The sequence below is a fragment of the Hipposideros armiger genome, unplaced genomic scaffold, assembly GCF_001890085.2.
Source record: "Hipposideros armiger isolate ML-2016 unplaced genomic scaffold, ASM189008v1 scaffold_1348, whole genome shotgun sequence".
Taxonomy (NCBI): Eukaryota; Metazoa; Chordata; class Mammalia; order Chiroptera; family Hipposideridae; genus Hipposideros; species Hipposideros armiger.
In genome coordinates this window covers 123,553-149,310 of record NW_017732698.1, presented here as the reverse complement: position 1 = coordinate 149,310, position 25,758 = coordinate 123,553, and the positions used below count along the sequence as shown (strand labels likewise).

General features: G+C 34.6%; 1 protein-coding gene across 1 annotated transcript in view; it reads right to left on the bottom strand.

The window, feature by feature from the left end:
• The window catches only part of ZNF804A (zinc finger protein 804A), a 63,912-nt gene extending 45,673 nt beyond the window's left edge, over nt 1–18,239 (bottom strand). The window contains exons 1-2 of the mRNA XM_019633588.1: nt 18,195–18,239; nt 7,256–7,399 (exon numbers count right to left, since the gene is read on the bottom strand). Coding sequence (XP_019489133.1) covers nt 7,256–7,399; nt 18,195–18,239 — 189 coding nt within the window. The remainder of the gene's footprint in view (nt 1–7,255; nt 7,400–18,194) is intronic.
• Nucleotides 18,240–25,758: the final 7,519 nt, after the last annotated feature.

Here is a 25,758-nt window from a genome sequence, read left to right as displayed (position 1 = left end):
CAATGAGACAGGAAACAAAAAAAGAACCAGTCAGAAATAAAAAATACAATAACTGAAATGAAGAATGCATTAGAGGGAATCACAGTAGATTAGATGAAGCAGAAGATTGAACACACAATTTAGAAGATAACATAGCAAAAAACATCCCATCGGAGCAGCGAAAAGAAAAAAGAATCCAACAATATGAGGAGAGTATAAAGAGCCTCTGGGACAACATCAAACATACCAACATTCACATTATAGGAGCATCAGAAGGAGGAGAGAGAGAGCAAGGAATTGAAAACCTACTTGAAGAAATAATGATAGAAAATTTCCCTAACCTGGTAAAGGAAATGGATATACAAGTCCAGGAAATGCAGAGAGTCCCAAACAAGATGAACCCAAAGGTGCCCATACCAAGATACATCATAAATAAAATGCCAAAGTTAAAGACAAAGTAAATATTAAAAGCAAAAAGGGAAAAGCAGTTAGTTACCTACAATGGAGCTCCCATAAGACTATCAGCTGATTTATCAACAGAAACTTTGCAGGTCAGAAGGGGTTAGTTCGAAATATTAAAATTGAGGAAAACCATGGACCTACAATCTAGATTACTCTACCCAGCACAGCTATCATTTAGAATTGAAGAACAGATAAAGAGCTTCCCAGACAAGAGAAAGCTAAAGGAGTTCATCACCACCAAACCAGTATTACAAGAAATGTTAGAGGGGCTTCTTTAAGAAGAAGAAAACAAAGAAGATCAAAATATGAATAATAAAATGGCAATAACTACTGTGGATGGAAAAGAGGCCACATGTTAAACGTGACAAGCTCAGGAGACTGAAAATAATCATAGAGGATGGCATGAACACAAAAATTCCTAACAAAGGTGGGCCATGGCAGGAAGTCACATCCTTGGCCTATAGCTTCCTTGACAAGGTCAATCTTTACCTTAAGCCTGTCTGTCATCTTTTTGCATCTAAGATAACAGACCCTTACAATATCAGAGTAATCTCTTTTTCCAGACACCCCCAGGGGGCACAACCCACCACACCAGAGCAGGAAGCTACAAAGTCCCTCATTGTTATCTTGTTCCCCAAATACTATCTCTATGTGCTGTAAAATGCTATTAATTATGCTGTATCCACCAATGTAAAAGAAGTGTCTCTCATTTTACTTTTTATCCAATCCCAGAGATTTCCCCACTTTGCTTTCTCCCACCCCCTTAATCTACAACCAATGGATTTCATGCAACCTTCCTCCTTTGATTCTAATGTATAAAATAAGTTGCAAAATGGCCATTTTCTGGAGTATTTTCTCAATCCATTGAGATTTTGCTTCCTGACAATTGTTGTCAGTTTGGCTCTAATGAACTCTTATAAGTTTTCTCTTAGGCTGGATATTTTTCATCAACACTACAGATCTGTCAACAATTACTTTAAGTGTAAATGGATTAAATGTTTGAATCAATAGATAGGGCGGCTAAATGGATAAGAAAACAAGACCCTTACATATGCTGCGGACAGGAAACACACTTCAGATTAAAAGGCATATACAGAATGAAAGTGAAGCAATGGGAAAAAATATTTTATGAAATAGAAACAAGAACAACAAAAAAGCTGGAGTAGCAATACTTATAACAGACAAAATAGACTTTGAAACAAAGGCTATAATAAGAGACAAAGAAGGACCCAGTAATGCCATTTCTGGGTATTTATCTGAAGAAACCCAAAATGCTGCTTCAAGGGGAAGTCTGAATCCATATGTTCATTGCAGCATTGTTATAGTGGCCAAGATGTGGAGGCAGCCTGCGTGTCCATCGAAGGATGAATGGATAAAGAGGAGGTGATACATATACAATGGAATATTGCTCTGTCATGGAAAGGAATGGGTTCTTGCCATCTATGGTGGCACAGATGAATCTGAAGGCTATTGTGCTGAGTGGAGTATGTCAGACAGAAGCAATGTGATTTCATTTATATGTGGAATGTAAAGAATAAACTACACAAACAAATAAAACAGAAAGAAACTCATGGATAATGAAAACATTTTGATGATTGCTGAATAGGCGGGGGGTGGGAATAGGTAAAGAATGGGAAGAGATTAGGAGGTATGAATTGGTTGTTACACAGTACTCATGCAGATGTAGGGATAGCATAAGGAATATAGTCAATAATTTTGTGAAAGGTAGGAGAGGAGTTAGGGGGCAGGGTGAAAAAGGTGAAGGGATTAAGAAGTACAAATTGGTATTTACAAAATAGTCATAGAGATATAAAGTAAAGCATAGAGAATATACCATATTTCCCCACATATAAGATGCTCCCATGTATAAGACGCACCTTAATTTTGGGGCCCCAAATTTGAAAATAAAGTATTACATAAAGTTATTGAACTCAAGTTTTATTCATCATAAAATTCATACAACTCTTCATCACTGTCAAAACTCCCAACCATAGCCAGCCTCAGATTGTTTTCTCAGTTGGAGGAGGACCAAACTTACATTCAGCAACACGATTTCCATTCACTTTTGCAAACTGGACCACTTTTAACTTGAATTCAGCACTGTACGAAAATCTTTTCTGAGCCATTTCTGGGCAGAACGTGGCAAAACGTAACCTAATATACCAGTAACAAGTACGAAACAAAGAGTGGAAAGACAACAAGTGGGAAAAAGTGGGAAATGCAAATAAAAAATCTACAACCACTGTATAAGACGCACCCAGTTTTTAGAGCCCAAACTTTTTGAAAAAGGGTGCGTCTTATACATGGGGAAATACGGTAGTCAATAATATGGTAATAACTACACATTGTGCCAGGTTGGTACTAGTCAGGTGAATCACTCCTTAAGTTATATAAATGCCTGACCACTATGCTGTACACCTGAAATTAATATGAAGTAACCTTGAATGTCAAAATAAATAAAGTGTAAAAATATCCCCATGAAAATACCAAAGGCATTTTTTAAAGAAATAGAACAAAAAACTAAATAATCAGATTTGTATATCACAGAAGACCACAAATAGCCAAAGAAATCCTGACAGAAAAGAACAATACTGGAGGTATCAACTCCCTGACTTCAATTTGTCACTTTTGACTACAAAGCGACAAAAATCAAAATAGCATGGCAGTACTGGCAGAAATACAGACACAGAGATCAAGGGAATAGAATTGCGAGTCCAGAAATGAAACCACATTTATGGAGAGTGCCAAAAAATGTACACACATTTTAAGAAAGGAAAAAAAAAACTGTATTAAAATTACACTGATGGTAACCACTTAGAGCACCTCTTGTAATTTCAGAAGTCAAATGTAACTTGTATTCATCTTTTGTTATCGGTATATATTGAGTATTACAATTTTAATAGTTTTTTCCTTTCTTAACATGTGTATACATTTACTTGGCACCTTCTGTATAAGGGCAGATAATTTTTTTTTTAAGATTTTTATTGGGGAATTGGGGGGATGGGAACAGTGCTGGGGAATTGGGGGAAGGGGAACAGACAAGTTGCTGTCGTTCTGTTCTTCAGTCTAGTTGTGGAGGACGTTGCTTCACTGGCCCAAGTTGGCACCATCATTGCGCTCTTCCCGGGTGAGGCAGATCAGTTGCCGGCCTCTGGATGGCCGCTCAATGCGGCTTGAGGGCCGCTCACGCTGGCCACTGGCTATGCACGGTAGCCCATGTCAACCCATGCCACAGGGGCTGCAGCCTACGCCATTGCCGGCGACCCACGGCAGCCCAGCTCCAAGTTGAGCTGTTGTTCAGCATCTTAGCTGTGGAGGGCAGTGTCACTGGCTCTCATATGTGGGATCTGAACCAGGGCCCTCTGGCGTCCCAAGCCAGCTCTTAACCATCGCGCCACTCAGCAGGCCCCAGGGCAGATAATTTTTTAAAAAATGAGCCAAAAACATACAATGGAGAAAAGAAATCCTCTTCAATAAATGGTGCTGGGAAAATTGGAAAGCCACATGCAAAAGAATGAAACTAGGCTGTTATCTCTCACCATATACCAAAATTAATTCAAAATGAATCAAAGACCTAAACATAAGATCTGAAACAATAAATTGCATAGAAAAAAGCATTGGTTAAATTTATGGACCTTGGATTCAAAGAGGATTTTATGAATTTGATGTCAAAAGCAAGGGAAGTAAAAGCAAAAATAAATGAATGGGACTATATCAAATTAAAAAGCTTCTGCACAACAAAAGAAACCATCAGCAAAACAGGGAGGCAACCAACTGAATTCAAGAAGTTATTTGCAAACAATACCTCCGATAAGGGGCTATTATCCAAAATGAATAAGGAACTTGTACAACTCAAAAACAACAAAAAACACAATCCAATTAAAAATGGGCAGAGCTCTGAATAGACAATTCTCCCAAGAAAACATACAAACAGCCAACAGATATATGAAAAAATGTTCAACTTCACTAGCTATTAGAGAAATGCAAATCAAAACTACAATGAGATCCCACCAGTTAGAATGGCTATTATCAAAATGACAAGTAATAAAAAGTGTTGGAGAGGCTGTGGAGAAAAAGGAACCCTCATACACTGCTGGTGGGAATGCAGATTAGAGCAGCCACTGTGGAAAACAGTATGGAGGTTCCTCAAAAAATTAATAATAGAATTACTAAATGACCCAGCAATCCCTGTTCTGGGTATTTACCCAAAAAATCTGAAAATATTTATCTGTAAAAATATATGAGGGTACGTGGACTTGCCACCATGTCCTTACATTGGCAGCACTGTACAAACAGCTCGGTAAGGTTTCATAACCTTGGTGTATCAGTGTCTCACAGCTGTGTTTGTGTTGACGTGTGGCGGTGTCTTGCTGAGTGGCGTTAATTATTGTTGTGTGTGTTTGTGTGCCATCGCGAGAATGTCTGAGCTTGAAATAGAGCAACAAACAAACATTTAATTTTGTGTTAAATTTTGCAAGAATGGAAGTGAAATCAGGGATATGTTAGTCCAAGTATATGGGGATAATGCCATGAAGAAAATGGCAGTGTATAAATGGATTAAACATTTTTCTGAGTGGAGAGAACGTGTCACTAATGAAGAGAGATCAGGGCGGCCAATAATGAGCAGAACTGACGAAAACATTGCAAAAATTTGTCAAATTGTGCCTCAAAATCATCGGCTGACTGTGAGAAGCATAGCAGACCAAGTAAACATTCATAGAGAAACAGTTAGGAAAATGTTAACTGAAAATGTTGGCATGAGAAAGGTGTGTGCAAAAATGGTCCTGAAGAAGCTCACCGATGAACAAAAGCAAAGGAGAGTCGAAGTTTGCCAAGACTTTTGGAGAGGCAAGACGATGTTTTGGGCTATGTTATCAATAGCATTGAAACATGGGTGTACTAATAGGACCCTGAAACAAAGTGTCAAAGTGCACAACAAAAGTCAGCCAATTTTCCATGACCAAAAAAGTTGTCAGTCCAAATCAAGAGTCAAAATGGTGTTGCTAACCTTTTTTCATATCAGAGGGATTATTCATTATGAATGGACAAACTGGACAAACAGTTAACCAAGTTTACTATTTGGAAGTGCTGAAAAGGCTCCATGACAAAGTTAGGCGGCCTGAACTTTTCGTCAACAATGCATAGCTCTTGCATCACGACAATGTACCAGCTCATGCGGCACTGTCTGTAAGGGAGTTTTTAGTTAGTAAACACATAACTGTATTGGAACACCATCCCTACTCAACTGATCTGGCCCCCCAATGACTTCTTTCTTTACTGGAAGATAAAGGAAATATTGAAAGGAAGACATTTGGATGACATTCAGGATATCAAGGGTAATACGATGACAGCTCTTATGGTCATTCTAGAAAGAGTTCCAAAATTGCTTTGAAGGGTGGACTAGGTGCTGGCGTTGGTGCATAGTTTCCCAAGGGGAGTACTTCGAAGGTGACCATAGTGCTATTCATCAATAAGTTATGTAGCAGTTACTCTAGGATGAGTTCATTAACTTAATTGTCCAACCCCTTATGTTCATTGCAGAATTATTCATGGTGACCAAGACATGAACAACAACTGAAGTGTCCTTTGACAGATGACTGGATAATGAAGGTGTACATATACACAATGGAATGTGACTCAGCCATAAGAAAAGATGAAATACTGACATTTGCAACAACATGGATGGATCTTGAAATTATCATGCTAAGTGAAATAATTCAGACAGAAAAAATTAAGAACTATAAGACTTCACTTGTATATCGAATATAAAACTGAACGCAATAAAGAAGATAAACAAAAACTCATAAGTACAGACAACAGTTCAGTGGCTAACAGAAGGTAAGGGGGTAGGGGGATGGTAGAGGAGGGTAAAGGGAGATAAATATATGGTGATGGAAGGAAAACTGACTCTAGGTGGTGAATACACAATGCAATATGTAGATGATGTATTATAGAACTGTACACTTGAAACTTATACAATTTTACCAATCAATGTCACACTGATAAATTTAATTTAAAAACTATCTTTTTTATACCAAAATGATTTGTAGATATTTGTGAGTATAGTTAAAAATACAAATATTTATAAATTGATAACTAAGACTGCTGTATCATATCCAGCTGGCTAAGCAATCTGTGAAGTTGCTTTGATATATGTAAAGTAATAAGAAAATGGAATCTGTATTATTCTGTATTATTAAATTCACTTCTGACATCATCCCTATTTTAAACTCATCTTTACATAGAGTGTTGAAAAAAATCAGTCTTGCATTTAGAAATGATAGAAAAATGAAAACAATATTAAAATAAGTTATATACATTTAAGTAGTTATTTATAATAACCAATAACACTTGGTTATTTTTACTATACCAAACCATTGTTTTTTTCATGATTTATGGTAGCTTAAATTGGCAAATGCTTTATAAAAACAGCTACGAATAAATTCACTTATATTTGATAAATATCATTAGTTGATTAAAATATTTAAAATTTAATACTTTTGAAGTATATATAGAGGATCACCATCTACAGAATATAATTTTCAAAACACTGGCAATTGCTAAAATGCAATTGAATAGCACATCTTTGTGTCAGTTGCTTATTTCAAGCCTTACCTTTGGTACTTAAAAAAACAAAACTAACAAAAAACTGTCTTTTGCTATAGGTCATCAAATCATCATTCTAGAATGAGATCTTTAAAAACTGTACAACAAAGAAAAAATGAACACAAATATCATATTCATACAGCCGACAGAATTAAAATTACTATCAAATTTCAGAAATAACAGATATTGTTGGACATTTCTTTCTTACCTGCTTGTGAGCATGGTCATATGAATTAATGTGATTGTCAAACTCCTGATGCTTGTAGTACTGCTTGTCACAGAGTTCACAGTAAAAATTGGCCTTGAGATCTTCTAGAGCTTTTGCTATTGTGTTCTCCTTCTCAGCATAGTCCTAAAAAATAAAATTTCAAAGAAGGAAGCAATTAGTTCTCCCCTGAGTTTACTTTGTTCTGTCAACTAGTATAATAATTACAGTTAAAAATAGAATTTACAAAGAGCACAATAAAGCAAATGCCAGCAAACCAAATTAGAAGAAATTATTAGTTAAAAAAACCCAAAAGATTAACAGGAGAATCCAAAACAAATGATGAAACAAATAGCAGAAATAACAAGAAGGAAAGCAAACCATTAAAAGAAATAGAAGCTCTTGCTTGAACAATTTCCTATGCTATGTTAGCATTCAAAATATGAAAATCTTATAGCCATGTTGATTCAACTATAGATTTTGGGCAATGGCTTAGTTAACTTAAAACTTCTAAATTCTGAACAACATCTAAAATGTGTCTTGTTTGATGATGTCCATAGGGGTGCACAGATACTCAAGTTTGACATCTTTGTTTGTTGCCTTAAATATCTATATAGGAACTTATTCATCACAACTAGATTTAATTTGATAAATGTTTTCATATTGACTCATATCCATTTATGTTGAACTTTCAAATATTATATAATCTTCAAAAAATAAGATTCTTTTCTGCTAGTTCTTTGCTTAAACTGAAAAAGATTGAACTGTATAAGCAGATTACTTTCATCATAAATAAAGATGGCTATATAATCAAATCCCAGAAAAGATTAAAAATGTAGTCAGTTACCATTAGATTTCATTTACAAAGCATAAAATCGCAAAATGTTTGACTGTGGCTTTTAGGTTTTCTTAAATCTAAATTTACTTGCTATTTCATCCCACCCTAAATTTTACCATTGCCAGACATGAGTACATTTTACATGTTGAAACATTGTCCAAGTCTTTCCCTGAAGTGTTGATATGAAGACCCAAACTTCAATTATTACCATAGAATATATTATATTATGTTTCTCATCACAGATTCTCTCATATTTACTGCTTTAAAATTCAAAATAATTATATATTTAGGACTCATATATGCCACTCTAAGACACTCACTCTCTCAGACACTGGGATGTGGAGTGAAATGTACAGCTCTCTCTGTTGCAATGACAATTGTCCTTTTACCAAATATAGAGGCTAGAAAGAACTCATAGCCTGAATGTTTAAATTAATTCTACAAAATTTAAAAATGGTTTATTAATTGTAATTTAATGAATGACAAATACTTGCCTTAAATTATTATACTATATATTTGTGTACACACCCCATACCATAATGTTCACCATAATTTGTATGTATACCTTGTACTATGCCTACAGGTAATGGATACATACATTTGCCATAATCTATAAATACAGAGCCCTCTTTCTCACTTTAAAGACAGTGATCTATTGTTATGTTTTATTAGTTTTATCAACTGCATAACAAGAGGTGATACATTTCAAAATCATTTAAATTGTTCATATGATTCCATTCATTTAATAAATTTACCATTTCTCAGTATATTTGTGGAATATTTTCTATTATTTTTGATAACTGCTAATATGATAAAAAGAGGCTAGTTTAAAAATTTGAAAATGAGTCATATAGATATAAACTGCTTAATGAATTTTTATAAAATCTTCAAAATAATAACTTGTGGATTAGCCAATTTAAATGAAACAAAAATTAAGTACTCTAATTTCATGGCTAAAGTGTGTGAAGCAGAGATAAAATTCCAGTCAACATGAGTTATATTAAAATGGCAATAATTCGTGGTTCAAAGCTGAATTAGCTCTCAAAACAATATTCTTGAACAGCAATTGCTTTGCAAACTAGTTGTTTTTCCCCATTAATTATAATTACATTTAAGCTACTTCCTCTCTCTAAATATTTGGTTATTGTTTTTTTTTTCTTCCTAAGATTGATATTCCTCCAGAGAAGCAATAATTGTGTCCTCCTTATTCTTTTCACAAAAGTGGTAAATCTTTGAGTAGAGCAAACTGAGATTCTTGGGTAAATTGCATTTTCAACAATATTAGCCTCTGCCTAGATCTGAAGAGAAAAAACAAATCTAAAAATGACAGCTAGCATTTATTCAGGGCTTGTTTAGAGTCGTCTTTGAGTAAGAAAGAGTTTGTATGTATTAACTCATTCACTCCTGATTAAAATTCTAGAGATGTATATTCTAGACATATCCTCATATTACAGGTAGGAATGTGCACTCCATATTTGAACGTGAATAATCTGGTCCATAGCATTTGCTTATGTTTAACCTTTTAAGCATAAAAAAAAATTAGAAAAGTATAATAACCCTCGCACACCCATCACTCAACTTCAACACTTATCAACTTCAAGGTAACTTTGTTTTATCTTATCCTAACCTATCTCACACTGTCTTCTTTGTCCTCAATAATTTTTAAGGAAATTCCCAAGTTCACATAATGTTATCAGCAAATCTTTCAGTATGTATCACTAAAATAGAACTTCAAAAAAAATCATCACAAAACATATAAACCAATATCAGACCTAAAACATATAAAGAAACATCATAAAAAATTACAATCATAAAAAATTCAGTGTGTTCAAATAACTACAATTGTTTAATATTTTAAACAAATTGGTTCAAAACAGGATTCAAATAAGGTCCATACATTAGCATCACCTGATGTTTCTTAGTCTTTTTTATTCATAGGTCTTGCCCCTTTTTGTTTTACTCCTTATTGAAATTTATTTTCCAGAAAAAAATTTAAATTGTGCTTCACATTTACAAAAAAATGTTCAAAGTATAGAAACATTACAAGAATCTGACAATAAACTCATATGAGCTTCACTTAAATAAAATCATTAACATTTTGACACCCTTTATTCTCCTGCTCTCTCTCTCTGTATTCCTATCTTCTTCTAAGATATTGAAAGAAACATAGCCTAGTGGGAGCTTAGGTTGCAATAGATTATTCAGTAAGAAACATGTTTGGGTTGGAATTTTCATGTTGACATGAACAGCAGTAAGTAGTCAAGGCTGTATTATAGAAAATGTTAGTAGCACAGAAGGACTGGTTATTGTATGTAGATCATAAGGGAAAGGAGTCATATGTCTTTTCATTGATTATACATTTAAAAAAATGTTTTTAAACAAAAGCAGCCATTGGACCGATGTGCCCCAATGTCCCATGGCCCCTCTCCTTTTCCATTGTGGATAATATTGGAAAAGGTGTTGACCGACATTATAAAACACAATAACACATATTCAACAGAGCAATCCCACTGCAGAAGGTAAAAAACCCATCTGAATAAGATGAAAGAGGAGCGCAGCCACTCATCTATGTCAACACCAAATTCCCCCCACTATCTAACAAAGCTATTTTGCTCAACTATGTATGCAATTTCTGTAACATCCCACTGAGTGTGATAGCGGAAAGTGAAGAAGAGAGAGGCAGCTGCTTGTAAGCTTGTCAGGTCATCCAAACCCATCACATTTTACATGTATCTAAGAGCAGAAAAGGTTGAATCCTTATTTTCAGGAACGTAGCATAGTTACTTTAGTAGCAAAGTTACCAAGTCAAGAATTTTTAAACATACAACATTCGCAACTGTGCAGTGCAACTTTTTGTCAAAATCAGCACATTGAAATAGAGAATTTAACGGTTTAGCCACAGTTCCAGGGCCATTCCACCCACTCTATATTAAAAAGGAACAGTACCAAAGTAGGACTTTGAAGGGAGAAAAATGTCTACTTCAAAATGAAGCATCTCATGGTGGTGTCAGCATAACATGATATCAAATAATACCCAGCCTCTCTTGAAAGGCATCCACATGCAACTGGGTGCCCCGGAGTAGTAGCCTGCCCTGAGGAATGTGAGCCCCACGAGTGCAGGGGCTTCTGCCTGTTTCATTTACTGCTGTGTCTCCAGAGCTTTTAATAGAGTCCCGCCTTGGCAGACACTCAACAAATAATAATAAAGAATATTGGCACTGTCTTTTGTCTTGCTCGTATATAAAGAGCAAACAGAACAGAAGCCAGCAGTGCCAGATATACAGTATTATTAAAATAGTGCTCATGCTGGGGTTTGTGGTACCCAGTCACTTGGAAAACACCTTTAGAGCTAATACCAAGTGATGTCATATACAAATTATCATTGCTAAAGAGTAGTTGTAATAATATATTACATCCTGATCTTTTGGCTAGAAATTCTCTATTTAAAGTAGTTAAAATTAACAGACTAGGCTCTGTTAAAATATAATCATTTTCAGTGCTGAAAAGGAACACTCCTATGTAATTAACATTTAAAATAGTTTGGAAAATCTCTCTCTCTCTCTCTCTCTTTCTCTCTCTCTTTCTCTCTCTCTCTCTCTCTCTCTCTCTCTCTCTCTCTCTCTCTCTCCCCCTTCCCCCTTCCCTCTCTCCCTTCTATTACTCCATTAATAATAAAAGCATCCTTGTGATTCATATGCAGCATATATTTTATTAGAGATTCTTTAAGAAAGCAAAAAAAAACTTTACATTTTGATTATAATGAAAAGATTAATCAAAAAAGAGATGGCAAAACTGTTCTCTTCTAGAAGAATAACCAGATAGAAGATATTTCATTTGGAAATCTATAGTTTACACTTTCTAGAAAATAGTGCACATCTTCTGGGCCATATCTCTTGCTCAGTCATTAAATGATTTGTTCTGAGACAGTCTCTGGCCGTTGGCAATGTAGTAACATCTGACTACATTTTGCTCCAGTCTGTGATGGGATATTTCTCCTTGTCTGTCCAGGGCCTTCTCTGACTCATGGTACTGCACAAACCAGGAGTGCTGAGGAGCTAATGCCATCTAAGTCCACCTTTGACCACTGTGGAGGGTAGGAACTCAAGGATAAATATGTCCTCTTGTATTTACCAGGCAGACATTTCTGAGACACACTTTTAAGATTCCATAGATGGTCCCAGTGAGTTGGGGCACCAGTCAATTGTAACAATGGCAAAGAGCATATCCTCGTATTAGTTTTCATTTCTTACCTGTTGTACTTTTCTGGAACTTCATTTCTGCTTCCAGGGATCTCTTCCTAAATAAACTACTTACATAGAAGCCCTTATCCTGGGTTTGACTTTCAAGACAAACTGGACTAAGATAATAAGTGTTTTGGTGTTTTCTATGAATGTCTTGCTGACAAGCTATATTTTATAGAATAATCTAAGATGATATTATTCTTCAATTCAAAAGTCTCTCATCATTATTAGAATAAATATCCTTACAGTGACCTACATTCCTTCTATACCAGATACCTGGCCACATCTCTGTCATCGTCTATTATTCTCTCTTTCCTTTATTTCGCTTTGCTTTAGGCACTTTTATTTCCTTAATATTTCTGAAATGTTCTTAACTGTACACCCGCTTTGACACTTGGACTTGTTATTTACTCTCCCTGGAATGTTCTTTCACCAGCTATCTGCAGGAAACTTTTATTCACTTCTAGCAGAACTCTGCTAAAGTGCCATTTCCTCAAAAATGACTTCCTTTCATAATCACACTTAGGGAAGAGAGACACTTTTTGTTCTCTATCTTCTTTCCTTCTTTTATCTTTCCTTTTAATATAAAAAAAGGTTTTTTCAGGGAGAAAACAAAAAGATCTTTGGGCAGTAGAGCCTGAATGCTGTATTTACAATAAGGAAGAGATGACGTGCTAAAGAAGCAAGTGGGAAAACTGATGTTAGTCTTTGTCTGGTTTTAATCCTTTCTCTATTAGGCAAGAGGGAAACCATTGCTGGGTGATAAAAGGCTGTGCTATTGTCTCAAAATATATGCCATTCTGTTCTGAAAGGCTAGGTTCCATTAGCTCAAAGGCTAAAGAATGTATAACAAGATGATTTGGAGGTATATAGAAGGGGGACTAAGGGATGAGTCAGAAGTCACAATTTTATCAAAAGTCACAGCTGTATTTGAATAGAATTATAATAAAAATGTATATTTAAATGTGGGGGATTTTTAAAGGATTCCACAGAAATGCAAACTCATTCACATCACCATCAAAGGTGAAGGCAGAGACTGAATACTGAGGCCACGTGCTGAATAGCACATCTTTACAGACAAACCTGGTGAGCTAAAATAAACCAAATGCAAGCTAAGGGCTATGATGAAGTATATCTTCATATCCACATTTACGAGTATTGGAGCAAGTAAAGTTGTTTCTCAAAATTGATAACTTCTTTCAGAATTAGTTTCAAGGCAAGAGAGTTCATTCATAAGGTTTTATTATTTCTATTCTGTGCTGATTTAGCTGATAACCACTGGATAAATAGTATGGTTTCTAACCTTAGAACCTGTTCACGTTAAAAAAAAAAAAATGATCCCCAAGCCTCAGCTGTCAGAATGCAGTCTTGTCCATCTCACTGGGCTGTACTCATCATTAAGATGATACCTCTTTGGAGGAACCTGTGACTTTTTCCATTCATGTGTCCTACAGGAAGCCTTAGCCTGTGACTAGTACTTGTAATACAATCTGGTTAACTTAAGCCAGTATTTAGTATAACTTGAGAAGGTACAAGAAGATTGAGTTAGACTTTTCCTTTCATGTTTGGAATGATCTCAGGGGCAGCATGTGTTAATATTTGGCTAAAATTTAGCATTATCCTGTACTTTTCCTGTGCATAAAGTAAGGTTGTGGGGGATTGCACTTTCAAAACAAACCAGAGAATGTCTTATGTCAGGTTTTCTAAAGCTGAATGCTAGCTGAGGCATGTAGGATTCTAGTATCTATCTATCTATCTATCTATCTATCTATCTATCTATCTATCATCTATCTATCTATCATCAATCTATATACAATTCTAATGGGGATTCTATATAAATAGATTCTGCAGAGTCCCAGTATAGGACATGAGTGGTGGTAATTGAGGGATCTTGTTTCAGCTAAGAAATGTCTTAAATTTACAGGTAACAGCCATTTTCTCTGAAAAGTAAAAGAAAGGCATATACTGGTTTGATGCATATCTGTTACTGTCTCAGTTGTAACAGTCAACTAGAGGAAGAGAGACCAATTTCTCTAGTAAATTGTCCCACTGGTTATTCTAGCTTCAGTTCTCCCAGAAATTGACACTGAAATAAGGAGTTGATTTTAAGTGATTTATTTGAGATCTCAGGAAACACTGGTAGAAGAGTGGCAAAGTAAGAGAGAACAGGAAGTTGATAAATGTTTCTGACACATACAGAGCTTTAAAGTCATCATTCCTGTACTTATAACCAGAACAATCTATGAAAAATGAAAATCAATTATGATTATTATAATGATGATGATGATTATTTAGAACTGTTATAGAACTGAGGTCACAGGGTAAAATACCACTTCAAAACCTAGAGAGACAAGTACATTCAAAGAAAATGCAACTGATATCTGCTTAGTTGGTTTAGAAACAGCTGGAGCCATGAACTGGTAGTAACTCTTAAATGTTAACTTTGATAAATTACTACAGGCTGGCTACGGTCTAGTGTGTAAAACAGAAACACCTGGTGGCTGCAATCTCAGAAGGACCCCCAAACACTTGTGTAGGCTTTCCTTTCATGACTCTCACCAGGTTCTCATGATAATAATCCAAGAGTCAGTTATGTCCCTAGAAGTTGGATGGGAAGGATAACTATCGTGAAATAAACCAAAATCCTCCTGTATAACTAAGACCTACTCCTGAAGGACAAGGTATTTCCACATCTCAATTCAAAGACCTTACTCTAGCCAAGGAAAGTAATTTACTTTCCCTACAATCTTCTTGTTTCATGCAAGTCTTTGGGACAACATTGTCAACAGGGGTCATGGCTTCAAGAAAATAGAGTGGAAATTATATAGCCAAAAACATGGATTAATGCCTGGGGGAAAGAGAAAAAAAGAAGGTATATCCAGTAGAAATGCATATGACAGTCACAGTCCTGAGACACAGACAAAATGATTAATACCTATCTGAAAGGTTATAGAATGCATCTTTTCTCCCACACTTTACCAACCCAGCTATAGGACTCTAGAATAATAGTAAATTAGAGCTGAAATAGTTGCAGAATACACACTCTCCCTGTAACGGTGTATATACAGGAGCACAAAGTTGAAAGGACACACACAATCAAGGGCACTAGAGAAAGTTTAAGCATCTCATACTTATAGTCATAGAACACGTTAGACACAGCCCAATTCCTAGACACATTAACAGAAACACACTAAAAGCCTTTTTTCTCAGCTCCTATTACCTTATATATGTTCAGCTTTTAACAAAATATTACAAAGCATTCTGAAAGGTAAGAAAAAAAAGAAGTCTAAAGAGAAAAAAGAAATGCTAGAAAAAACTTTTCTTGTTTGAGTTTGCTCTTTGTTTCTCAGATATTACATAGATATTGGAATTATCAGAAGGGACTTTAAAATAACTATGATTAATGTGTTAATGTCTCTAATGGCTAGTGTAGACAGCATGCAAGAATAGATGAGTTACAGAAACAGATAGATGGAAATTCTAAGAAAATATCAAAAGAAAATTCTAGAAATCAAAAACACTTTAACTAGAATAAAGAATTCCTTCAATGGACTCATCAATAGGCATAATACAACTGAGGAAAGAATCAGTGAACTTGAAGACGTTTCAACATAGTCTTACAAATTGAAATAGGAAGAAGAAAGGAAGAAAGAAAACAGAAGAACATCCGAGAACTGTGAGATATTATCAAAAGGTATAACACACATATTTGGAACACCAGAAGGAGAAAAGAGAGAGAATAAAGTGGAAGACATATTTGAAATAATAAAAGTTGAAAAAATTCCCAAATTAATAACGAACCCCAAACTACAGATCTAGGGAGCTCAGAAACACCAAAAGAATATAAATAACAATACAACAACAACAAACACCTAGACATATTGTATTTATACAGATAACCAAAGACAAAGAAAAAAATTTGAATTCAGATTTTAAAACAGAAAATAAAATCCTCACCTAAGAAACAAAGATAAGAAGAATTACAATAGATTTTCATCAGAAACCATGCAAATCAGAAGACAGCAAAATGGTAGTCTGAAATATTTAAAATGTTGAAGTAAGAAAACAAAAACCAAACAAACAATAATCACAACACCAACATGAAATTCTATATCCAGAAAAATTATCCCTCAAAAGTGAAGCAGAAATAGACTTTCTCAGATAAATAAAAACTGAGTGAATTCATCACCAGCAAATCTACCCGGCAAGAAATGTTAAAAGTTCTTCATGAAGAAAGTTATAAAGAAAAATTGTTAGAGAAGAAATAAGTTAATGTAAAGTGATTTTGTATATATACATGATATACATGATATATATATATATATATATATATATATATATATATGATACATATATGATAAATAGAAAAAAATATATACACACACACACACACACACACACACTTAATAGATCTAAAACTTAACTTTGTCTCAAACAAGAATACTAAAAATAAACTGGGTGATCCTAGCATATGGATAAGTAAAATGAATCACAGCAACATCCAAGAGGAATGTGGAATTAAAAATATTTTCCTATAAGGTATCTGAACTACATGACAAATGGCATAGTGTTTTGTGAGAGTGAACTTAAATTAGTAAATATGTATATTGTAAATCCTAGATCAACCACAAAATATATTCAAAATAAGTATAATCAATTCACTAAAAGTGATAAAATAGAATCATAGAAATTGTTCAGTTAAAAACAGAGGAAGGCTGGCCAAGTGGCTCAGAGCCTGCTCAAGAGTTTAAGCTCTGAGCAACAGCGGTTTGATTCCTGGTCCGAGCTGAGCTGCCACTGAGCTGCCAACAGACAGCAGGAAGGCTCAGCTAAAAAAACCCAAAAACAAACAAACAAACAAAAGAGAAGCCACACACCCTCCACAAACAAACAAACAAACAAACAAACAAACAAACAAACAAACAAAAACTAGGTGGAGAGAGAAACAAAGAACAAATTCAAAAAATAGAAAACATGCACAAGCATGGTAGCTATTACATCAACTATATCAATAATCACTTTAAATGTGAATGGCCTAATACACCAATTAAAAAACAAAGATTGTCAGAGTGGATTAAAAAACAAATACAAAAACAGACTAACTCAATGTTGTCTACATGAAACCCACTTTAAATATAAAGACTCAGGTTAAAAGTAAAGGGATGGAACCCTGTAAAGTTTGTGTTAGGAAGTTACTATAGAGGCAGTGAAGCTTATTCATGCTGGGAACTCTGGAACCTAGGGGTGAACACAGACCTCGGAGCTTTGTATCCACAGGGCAAGGGAGCTATGCTGTTTATCGCACAAACTGCTTTAAGATTGGTCCATAGCAGTTTCCAGAGGGTATTTATACCTGGAATTTTGGTTTTTTTTTAATGCTCAAGGATGGACTGGTCACTGGTGCGTGGAGAAAGTTCTCAGGCTAGGAATTCAGGTACTACCAGTAGGAAGCCAGGATTATCTGCATGAAAACGATGACTGTTAATGGACTATAGATGAGGCACCAAGGGTCTCTGCTACATTGACAAAGCCCATGGCAGGGACTTTGAAGGGAGGGCAGAGCATGATCACCAAGAGCTGTGGATTCTGGGAGGAGATCCCTTTGTAGAAGAAGGAAATTTTCCTAAAGTATCTTCACCTTTAGGCTTCTCACTCCCGTGGCTGCCTTCCTCATCTAGAGACTATTGATGAGTATAAAGTATTATGCACACATACATATTATGTATTGCATAGCAATTATATATGTTATATAATTATTACATTATAGACACAATTTATGTATTATATAGTATCAACACAATACATACATTCGAGTATATAACAGTATTTGATGTTACATTATATATCTGTTGTAATCTCTTACCACTGTAACTTCTATGAAGGCTGGATCTTTATCTACTTTGTTCATGTCTGTATCCCCAATGCCTAAAAGAGTGCCTAGAACAGTTTGTTTAATAAATTGATGAATAAATTGTACCTAAAACTTTGGAGGTTGTATACAAACTATAACTATAATTTTGGAGGTTGAACATATCATTTATAGTTTATAGTCTTGAACCATGTTTTTGGTTATTTGCATTATTTGATTGGGTGGAAAAATACATTTCTGTAATACCAAAAATTGATTTTTTTTCTACTAAGATTTATAGGTTTAATACTTACAATCTTTTGTATCTAAGTATCTATGCAAAATTTAATGCATTTTATACAATACTGTCTAAAGGATATTTGTAATACTATAATACAAATCTACACTGTCAATTCTACATGAAGTTATGACTCACTGATTGGTTCATTTGCAACAGAGAGAAGTAATGATGTGCCTAGAGGTACAAATATCTTCCCTTCATGATCAGCAAAAACCAGTTTCAGATGGTAGATATTATATATATTTCAGATAGTAGACATTAAGTCCATTCATTTAAAAATAATTTATGGAGTATTGTGTATATCCTGGAGACACAAATATGTTTTCTATTAACACCATTATGTTGGCGGTGCAAAAGAAAGACAACTTTTGTTTATCAAACAAAACAGAAACAAACTCATAGTTACAGAGAACATTTTGATGGTTGCCAGATGGGAGGGGGGTGGGTAAAAAAGGGGAAAGGATTACAAAGTACAAATTAGTTGTTACAAAGTAGTTATGGGGATGTAGGGTATGGCATAAGGAATATAGTCAAGATGGGTACGAGATTTAATGGGTGACAGATGGGATAGGGGTTGGGGGGCAGGGTGAAAAAGATGAAGGCATTAAGTACAAATTGGTAGTTACAAAATAGTCACAGGGTTGTAAAGTAAAGCATAGGGAATATAGTCAATAATATGGTAATATGTATGTATGGTGCCAGGTGGGCATTTGACTAGTCAGGGTGGTCACTTCCTCAATTACATAAATGTCTAACTACTATGCCAAACACCTGAAATTTTAACACCTGAAATATAAAATAAAATGTAATGTCAACTGTAATTGAAAAAATTTTTAAAAGGGGGGTGGGAAAGATGAAGGGGAATAAAAAGTTCAAATTTCCAGGTATAAAACAAATAGGTCATGGGGATATAATACACAGCATGGGGAATATTGCGATAGCATAGCACGATGTCAGATGGTTGCTGGACTTATCATGGTAATCATTTCTTAAGGCATATAAATATTAAATAACTATCATGTACACCTGAAACTAATATAATATTATATGTTAGCTATATTTTAATAAAAATATTTTAAAATAAAAAAATTTAAAAAGGCTATGACAGGAGCACAGTGGTAGGTAAGTTTTTACAGTTGAGGGAATCAGTGTCAAAATAATGCCTAATTTATTGAAAGCTGAATAGGTGGCAGCAGGTATAAAAAGGGTGCAGTAGACTTTATGTTATAGGAAAAGTAATTATATATGGAACCATGAAATATCATACTTTTGAAAAATTGCAAGCCATTTGGCATGGCTGGGGAATTTGGTACATGTTGTAGTTTAAGGTGATGGACTATTACAGGTAACAACAATGAAAGGTAAGGCAGGGGCTAGATTATGAAGATGTCCCTATGTATGCTAAGAAGTCTGAGTGTTATAAAAGCTGATGGGAAAGTCAGTAAAATTTTTAAGCAACAAAGGAAACTGATCAGGTTTACATTTAGGAAACAGATGTGACTACAGGGTAGAGAATGAAATAGTGATAGAGTGAAGGCTGGAAGCAAAGAGACTAGTTACGACAACATTTTGCAGGTGTGAAAAGGCAAAATCCTTAATAAAAAGAGCAGGAACCAGAGCAGAGATGATGGAAAGGCACTGGGAGACCTGAGATAGCACCACAGGAGATTGTGACTGATGAAATGAAGCCTGCAGAAGAGACTGGTTCCAGTTGAGTGATGGAGACAGAGGTCAAATTTTTCCACAATGGTGAGTGATTGGGAGGTAAGAAAGTGCATATCCTGAGTATCTTCCTTAAAAGGGAAAAATATTAGCTGCTCAATTCTGGGATGACTAGTCTGTTGAATCTACGGATTGTTTTTGAGATTATTTTTTAACAAGACAAATTTCCTAGAGCGTAGATATGAGTTATTTAATATTTTCTGACTTTTACTCAGATTTACTTTCATTCAGTTATGTTTTCATACATATTGGTTCCTATTCTTTGTTTTCATTGTTAACATATTTAAACATAGCATAAATATAATCAATTAAAAAGTTCAGAACAACTATTTTACTATTAATAATAATAAACTGGAAAGGACACAATAAACATTTTAAAGTTCCTGAAGCTTGTTATAGACATTCAGTAGAGATGGCCAGTTTCTCTCGAGTAACTTGGACTGGAATAGTTCATGACTGAATTCAACAAGGGTTACTTGGAGGCCACGATGCTATTATGGAATCTTTTGGATTTGATGAGAAATTTGTATATTTTCTAATACTGCATTTTAAAGATCTAAGGAAGACGTTTCCCATATTAAAATATATATTACTCAAAAAGATGGTCACACGGAAAAGGGATATACATATATTTTTTCAATAAAATTAAATGATAGATTCATAATTATAGATGAGTCCTATTAGTTCCTAAATCATACATTTTGTTTTCTTTCTTTCTTTCTTTCTTTCTTTCTTTCTTTCTTTCTTTCTTTCTTTCTTTCTTTCTTTCTTTCTTTCTTTCTTTTCTTCCTTTCTTTCTTATTTCATGGCTACAAAATGAAACTGCCTTGCTGAGAACAAAATGAGGTAAAATAATAGTCCTGAAAACTTCTTAGCTTTATGCGTTTTTAGAAAATGTTTTCTCAAAAAGCAAGCATGACACTGTAGGTGTCACATCACAGGAGTTCCCAGGCGCCCTGCAAAGATCATAATGCAACCACAGTTTCCATAATAAGAGGCACAGTATATGGAGACCTGCTCTCCTTCCCAGCAGGTTCTGCCCCTGTGGTTAATTTTGCTTTTGTCTTGAACTCCAAATAGGAGTGATAGTCTGTGCATTTGATACATTGTTAGCACAGCAGGGAAAGCCCACTTGGAAATAATCATATGTTTCAGGTATCAAAAAGAAAAGGGATATTTTGCAAAGAGAAACATTTTAACCTGAAAAACTTACAACTAAAATTTGGGTGGAGAAGACACAGTGAGGAAGGAAAGGGCATTTAGGTGTATTGATTGCCACAAATGCTATACTCAAATGATCTTAGTCCTGACAATGTTAATCCTCAGGTGAACAGTGTTAGTCCCATTTTACATGTGATGAAAACAAGACTAGAAGGGTTAGGATAACTGGTCCAAGATCTTATACCACATAATAGTGAGTCTGACTTTTAACAATTGCTTTTTGAGCTTCCCTCTAATCCTGGCATTGTTTTCTATCACAGGGATCAATACTGGCCTAAAAAACTGAACACAGGAAAAAAATAATAAAAGTTTAAGAATTTAGCATCTTTTGTTAAAATATGAACTTAATTAAAATTTAAATACATGATAATGCAAAACATTTAATCCTGTGTTTTCATTTAAATATATAATAGTTGGCCACCCTGCATATTTTAGGAAAATGCCTTTTTAAATAATAATAATGTTTATATAAGGCTATACAAATGCTATAATAAAACTGCACTAAACTTAAGGAGATCAGTGATGGTAGTATTACCTAGCCATTGTAAGTTGTTAAATTCATGAATATAATGTATCATAAATTCTATTGGCATTAATTAGATAATAGAAACAATTAACGATTTAAAAACATTTATAAAATGTAGCTGTAATTAAACACTAATCAAAGTGTAGTAAAAAAACATTTTAAAATGTGGAATTGAAATTCTTTTGGGTAAAATAACAGTATTTACTTAGATATACTTTATGGATTCTCTGTTGAGAAAACAGAAGTATCTTTTACCACCACCCCTGCCTTTGCATTCCTACAATGGGCTAGGGTAAGAAGTCAGTGATAAGTTGCTTTAATGAAGTAATTGAGAAATTTCACATTTCTATGGCTCTTGGGAAGAAATATATAGGGATACGTTGAAAAAAATACATGAAAGATAGGGCAGAAATTCCACTGAGATGATTAGATGACAGGGTTCAAAGAGAAAATATGTACAGAGAGAAAAATCGTTGTGGCAAAGACAGCTGAAAACCTTTTATGAAAGGGAAAAACTGATTACATTTTCCATTGTTCACTTGCAGCATGATGGTGAAATTCTTCTCAATTCCCCCAGTCTTTAATAAAATTCAGCTAGGAATGGGATCAAAAAATGGTGGCATTTCAAAGCCAAAGAGTAGTTTACCATGGTTTATGTTTAATAGATCGTCAGGAAAGAAGAGAGCTGTTAGATGTTAGGAAAAAATTTAGAAACACTAATTCAGAAGACAGGAAGCAGAATAAGACATAACTGGGAGAAATAAATTCCTGTAGAAAACAATGGTTTGCATGGTGGTGGTGGTGTGTGTGTGTGTGTGTGTGTGTGTGTGTGTGTGTGTGTGTGTGTGCGCTCATGCTGAGGAAGGAATTGGTTGCTAGGTTTCTTGCCATATAAAGGGGTCAGTAAAGATTTTTGGTTTGATTTTTACAAAAATAAAGAATCATTCCATACATTGGAGGATTTACAGGACACACAGAATTTGATACCTGAATTAAAAAACAATGTTTCTAATTTAGAATATCAATTTCAATTCAGTTGAAATGTTATATTCTGAGGATTGGAACCAAAAAAATTGATTTTAAACTAATTTATGCAGAGAATGACAGGAAATAGTTGAAACTGAAGTCTCATTTACTCTTATAATTTTCATATAACCTAGCTTTATTCATACATTAGACAATAGGTTTATCCAGAGACCATCCTAATATTACAAAGAGTCTTATTTGGTTGCATTCACAACTGTGCAGGCTGGCCTGGATACAAGTTCAAGGCACTCTCAAATCTCAGTGGAAGAAGTTGGTTAGGGTTCCTTACTCTAAGTTTTGTTTGTTTTGTTTTAACAAATAACTCAGGTCAGGTCAATTCTCTTAAAACACATTTCATTGAAAACTGATGAAGGATAATTATTCCAAGATGGGAAAATCTCAAAATTCTCCAACTATCACAGAGTAAAGTTTTCATATATACATTCTATAGCATATATATATATATATATATATATATATGTATGTATGTATACACACACACACACACATATATATATATGCGCTATAGAATTCATTATATGTATAGAACATCCTAGGTTAGAATACATATTACTCAATGTTATCATAAATTTATTTTCTAGTGTATTACATGTTTCTGCAATTTTTAATATGTATATTAATTTCTAGTCACTATGTTTTTTTCTTTTGATACTACCAAAATTATATGATATAGTCACTTTTGAAAGATAGGTTATGCTATTTCCAGCTTCTCTCTTATGAAACAGTAAGTCAGTTATGAGTATTCTATTGATAAAGAAATATATTATCCTCAGATCTGAATTAATATTTTACCTCAGAAAAATGCATTTTGAATTTATAATATTTTAAAATGTGAGAACATGTCATTTAACACAGGGGTCCAGATTTTAAATTGCATATGGGTCACTAAAAAGTCATTTTAAAGTAATGCTATTATGCCTGATATAATAAGTAAAACTGACCAAACTCATACAGCTAGATGGTGTTAGAATCTAGATTTGAACATAGGCAGTCTGGCTCCAACGCTATGCTACAATGATGGAAGCTGATGACAACATTATAATAACAAAAATCAACACAAATAATGAATGCCCAAACTTTTTAGAGCTAAAAATGGGATCATATGAACAATAATAATAATAAAAACATATTTTTGTCTTAAACTCCTACCTGATACTTAGTAGCCCTGACTCCCTGCAAATCCCCCCATGGAGTATCTCATGTGTGCTCAAGCATGCTCTTTTTCTCAGCTACCAGGTCTTGCCTCCAGAAACGTCTGCTGCCAGGGCTCCTCTGCCCACTGAACTGTGTAACCAGCGTTTTCCTTGCTGTTCCTCCCAGGGCAGGCTCCCAAGGGTTCTGGTGAGCATACTAAGGCTAATAACTCCTGTCATGACCAAAGCCACTGTGGAGGCCTCCACTGCTGTGGAAAAGAGCAGAGGCAGAGGTGCCAGGTGTCCTCTAAATGCAGAAATGCTCTCACACCCTGTAAACTATGCTTAGTAAGCTTTCATATGCAGTCTTTATTATAATGAAGAGATGGCATTCAAGTAAAATGAAGAATTTACAAGTAAATGCTAAATGAGAACTACAGCATATAACTTCTTCATAACATTTTTGTTTTTCCAATTCACAACATTTTAGAACATTAAATCTCCTCTAGAAATGTCCCATTGTTCTCTCTCTCCCTCTCTCTCTCTCTCTCTCTCTCTCTCTCTCTCTCATTTAGGAGCAAATCACTACTAGGATTCTATCTTTTATTGCATCAGTATGTGACACAAATTATTTTAACCTTTTTAATATCAAGGCATAGATTGAAAAATGAGAAGTCTAAAAAAATAAATGAAAACTGTACTCAACTTGAAATATGAAATAAATATTACTTCTAAAGGAAAATAAGACATTATATCTGATGTAACCATAACAAAATTAAAATGTCAAAGTAAGGCTACAGAACATGCCATAACTTGGGGACTAAATTAGGTACTGTTTAAGCTCAAAGCTACATTATTCACGACACAGCGGTGACCACCCAGTTCTGAGGTTGACCTACTGTTTACCAAGCACTGTGCTAGACTCTGGGTTGACAAAAAGGAATAAGCAGGGTTCCTGGAATAGAGGAACATAAGAGATAGTGAGATAGACAGTCACATAAATAGGTGTTGTCAGCTTGGTAACGTAAGTGATCAGGTAAAGATTTCACAGGATCCTTTGGAACACTTAGGGGTCAAGGGCGGGGAGGGGTCCTGAAGAAGGTGACAAGTGAACTGAGCTGTAAAGAAGCAGGAAAGGAATGTCGGAACAAGTTCCCAGCAAGAAGAGACACTGTGTACATAGTCACAGAGGCCTGGAAAATTTTATGAGATCAAGGAACAAAAGCATTGTGTTATTATTAGGGTTTAACGTATTAGTCCGAGTGTGTGAAAGATAAGGATGGAGAGGCAGGTAAAAGCCTGATCACAAAGCACATGCATTACTAAGGAGTTTGCTGTTCTTTAGGTTATTTATTACAATTAAGAAGAGAGATTGAAAATAGGGAGGCTTCTTAATACACTTGTAAAATTGCTCACGCAAGAAAGATTGAGAGTCTGTATCATAAACCTATAGGTAAAAAAACCACATCTGTTCAGCTCTAAGATCAAAAGCCACATTGATTTTAACAACACAATTCTATCATATATTTGTTCAGATAATTTATAAAGAATGAGTTTATCAAATCTTTGAGGACTCTTTCCTAAAAGTTCCATAGAATTAGTGTCTATAACCACTGATTTTAATCATGA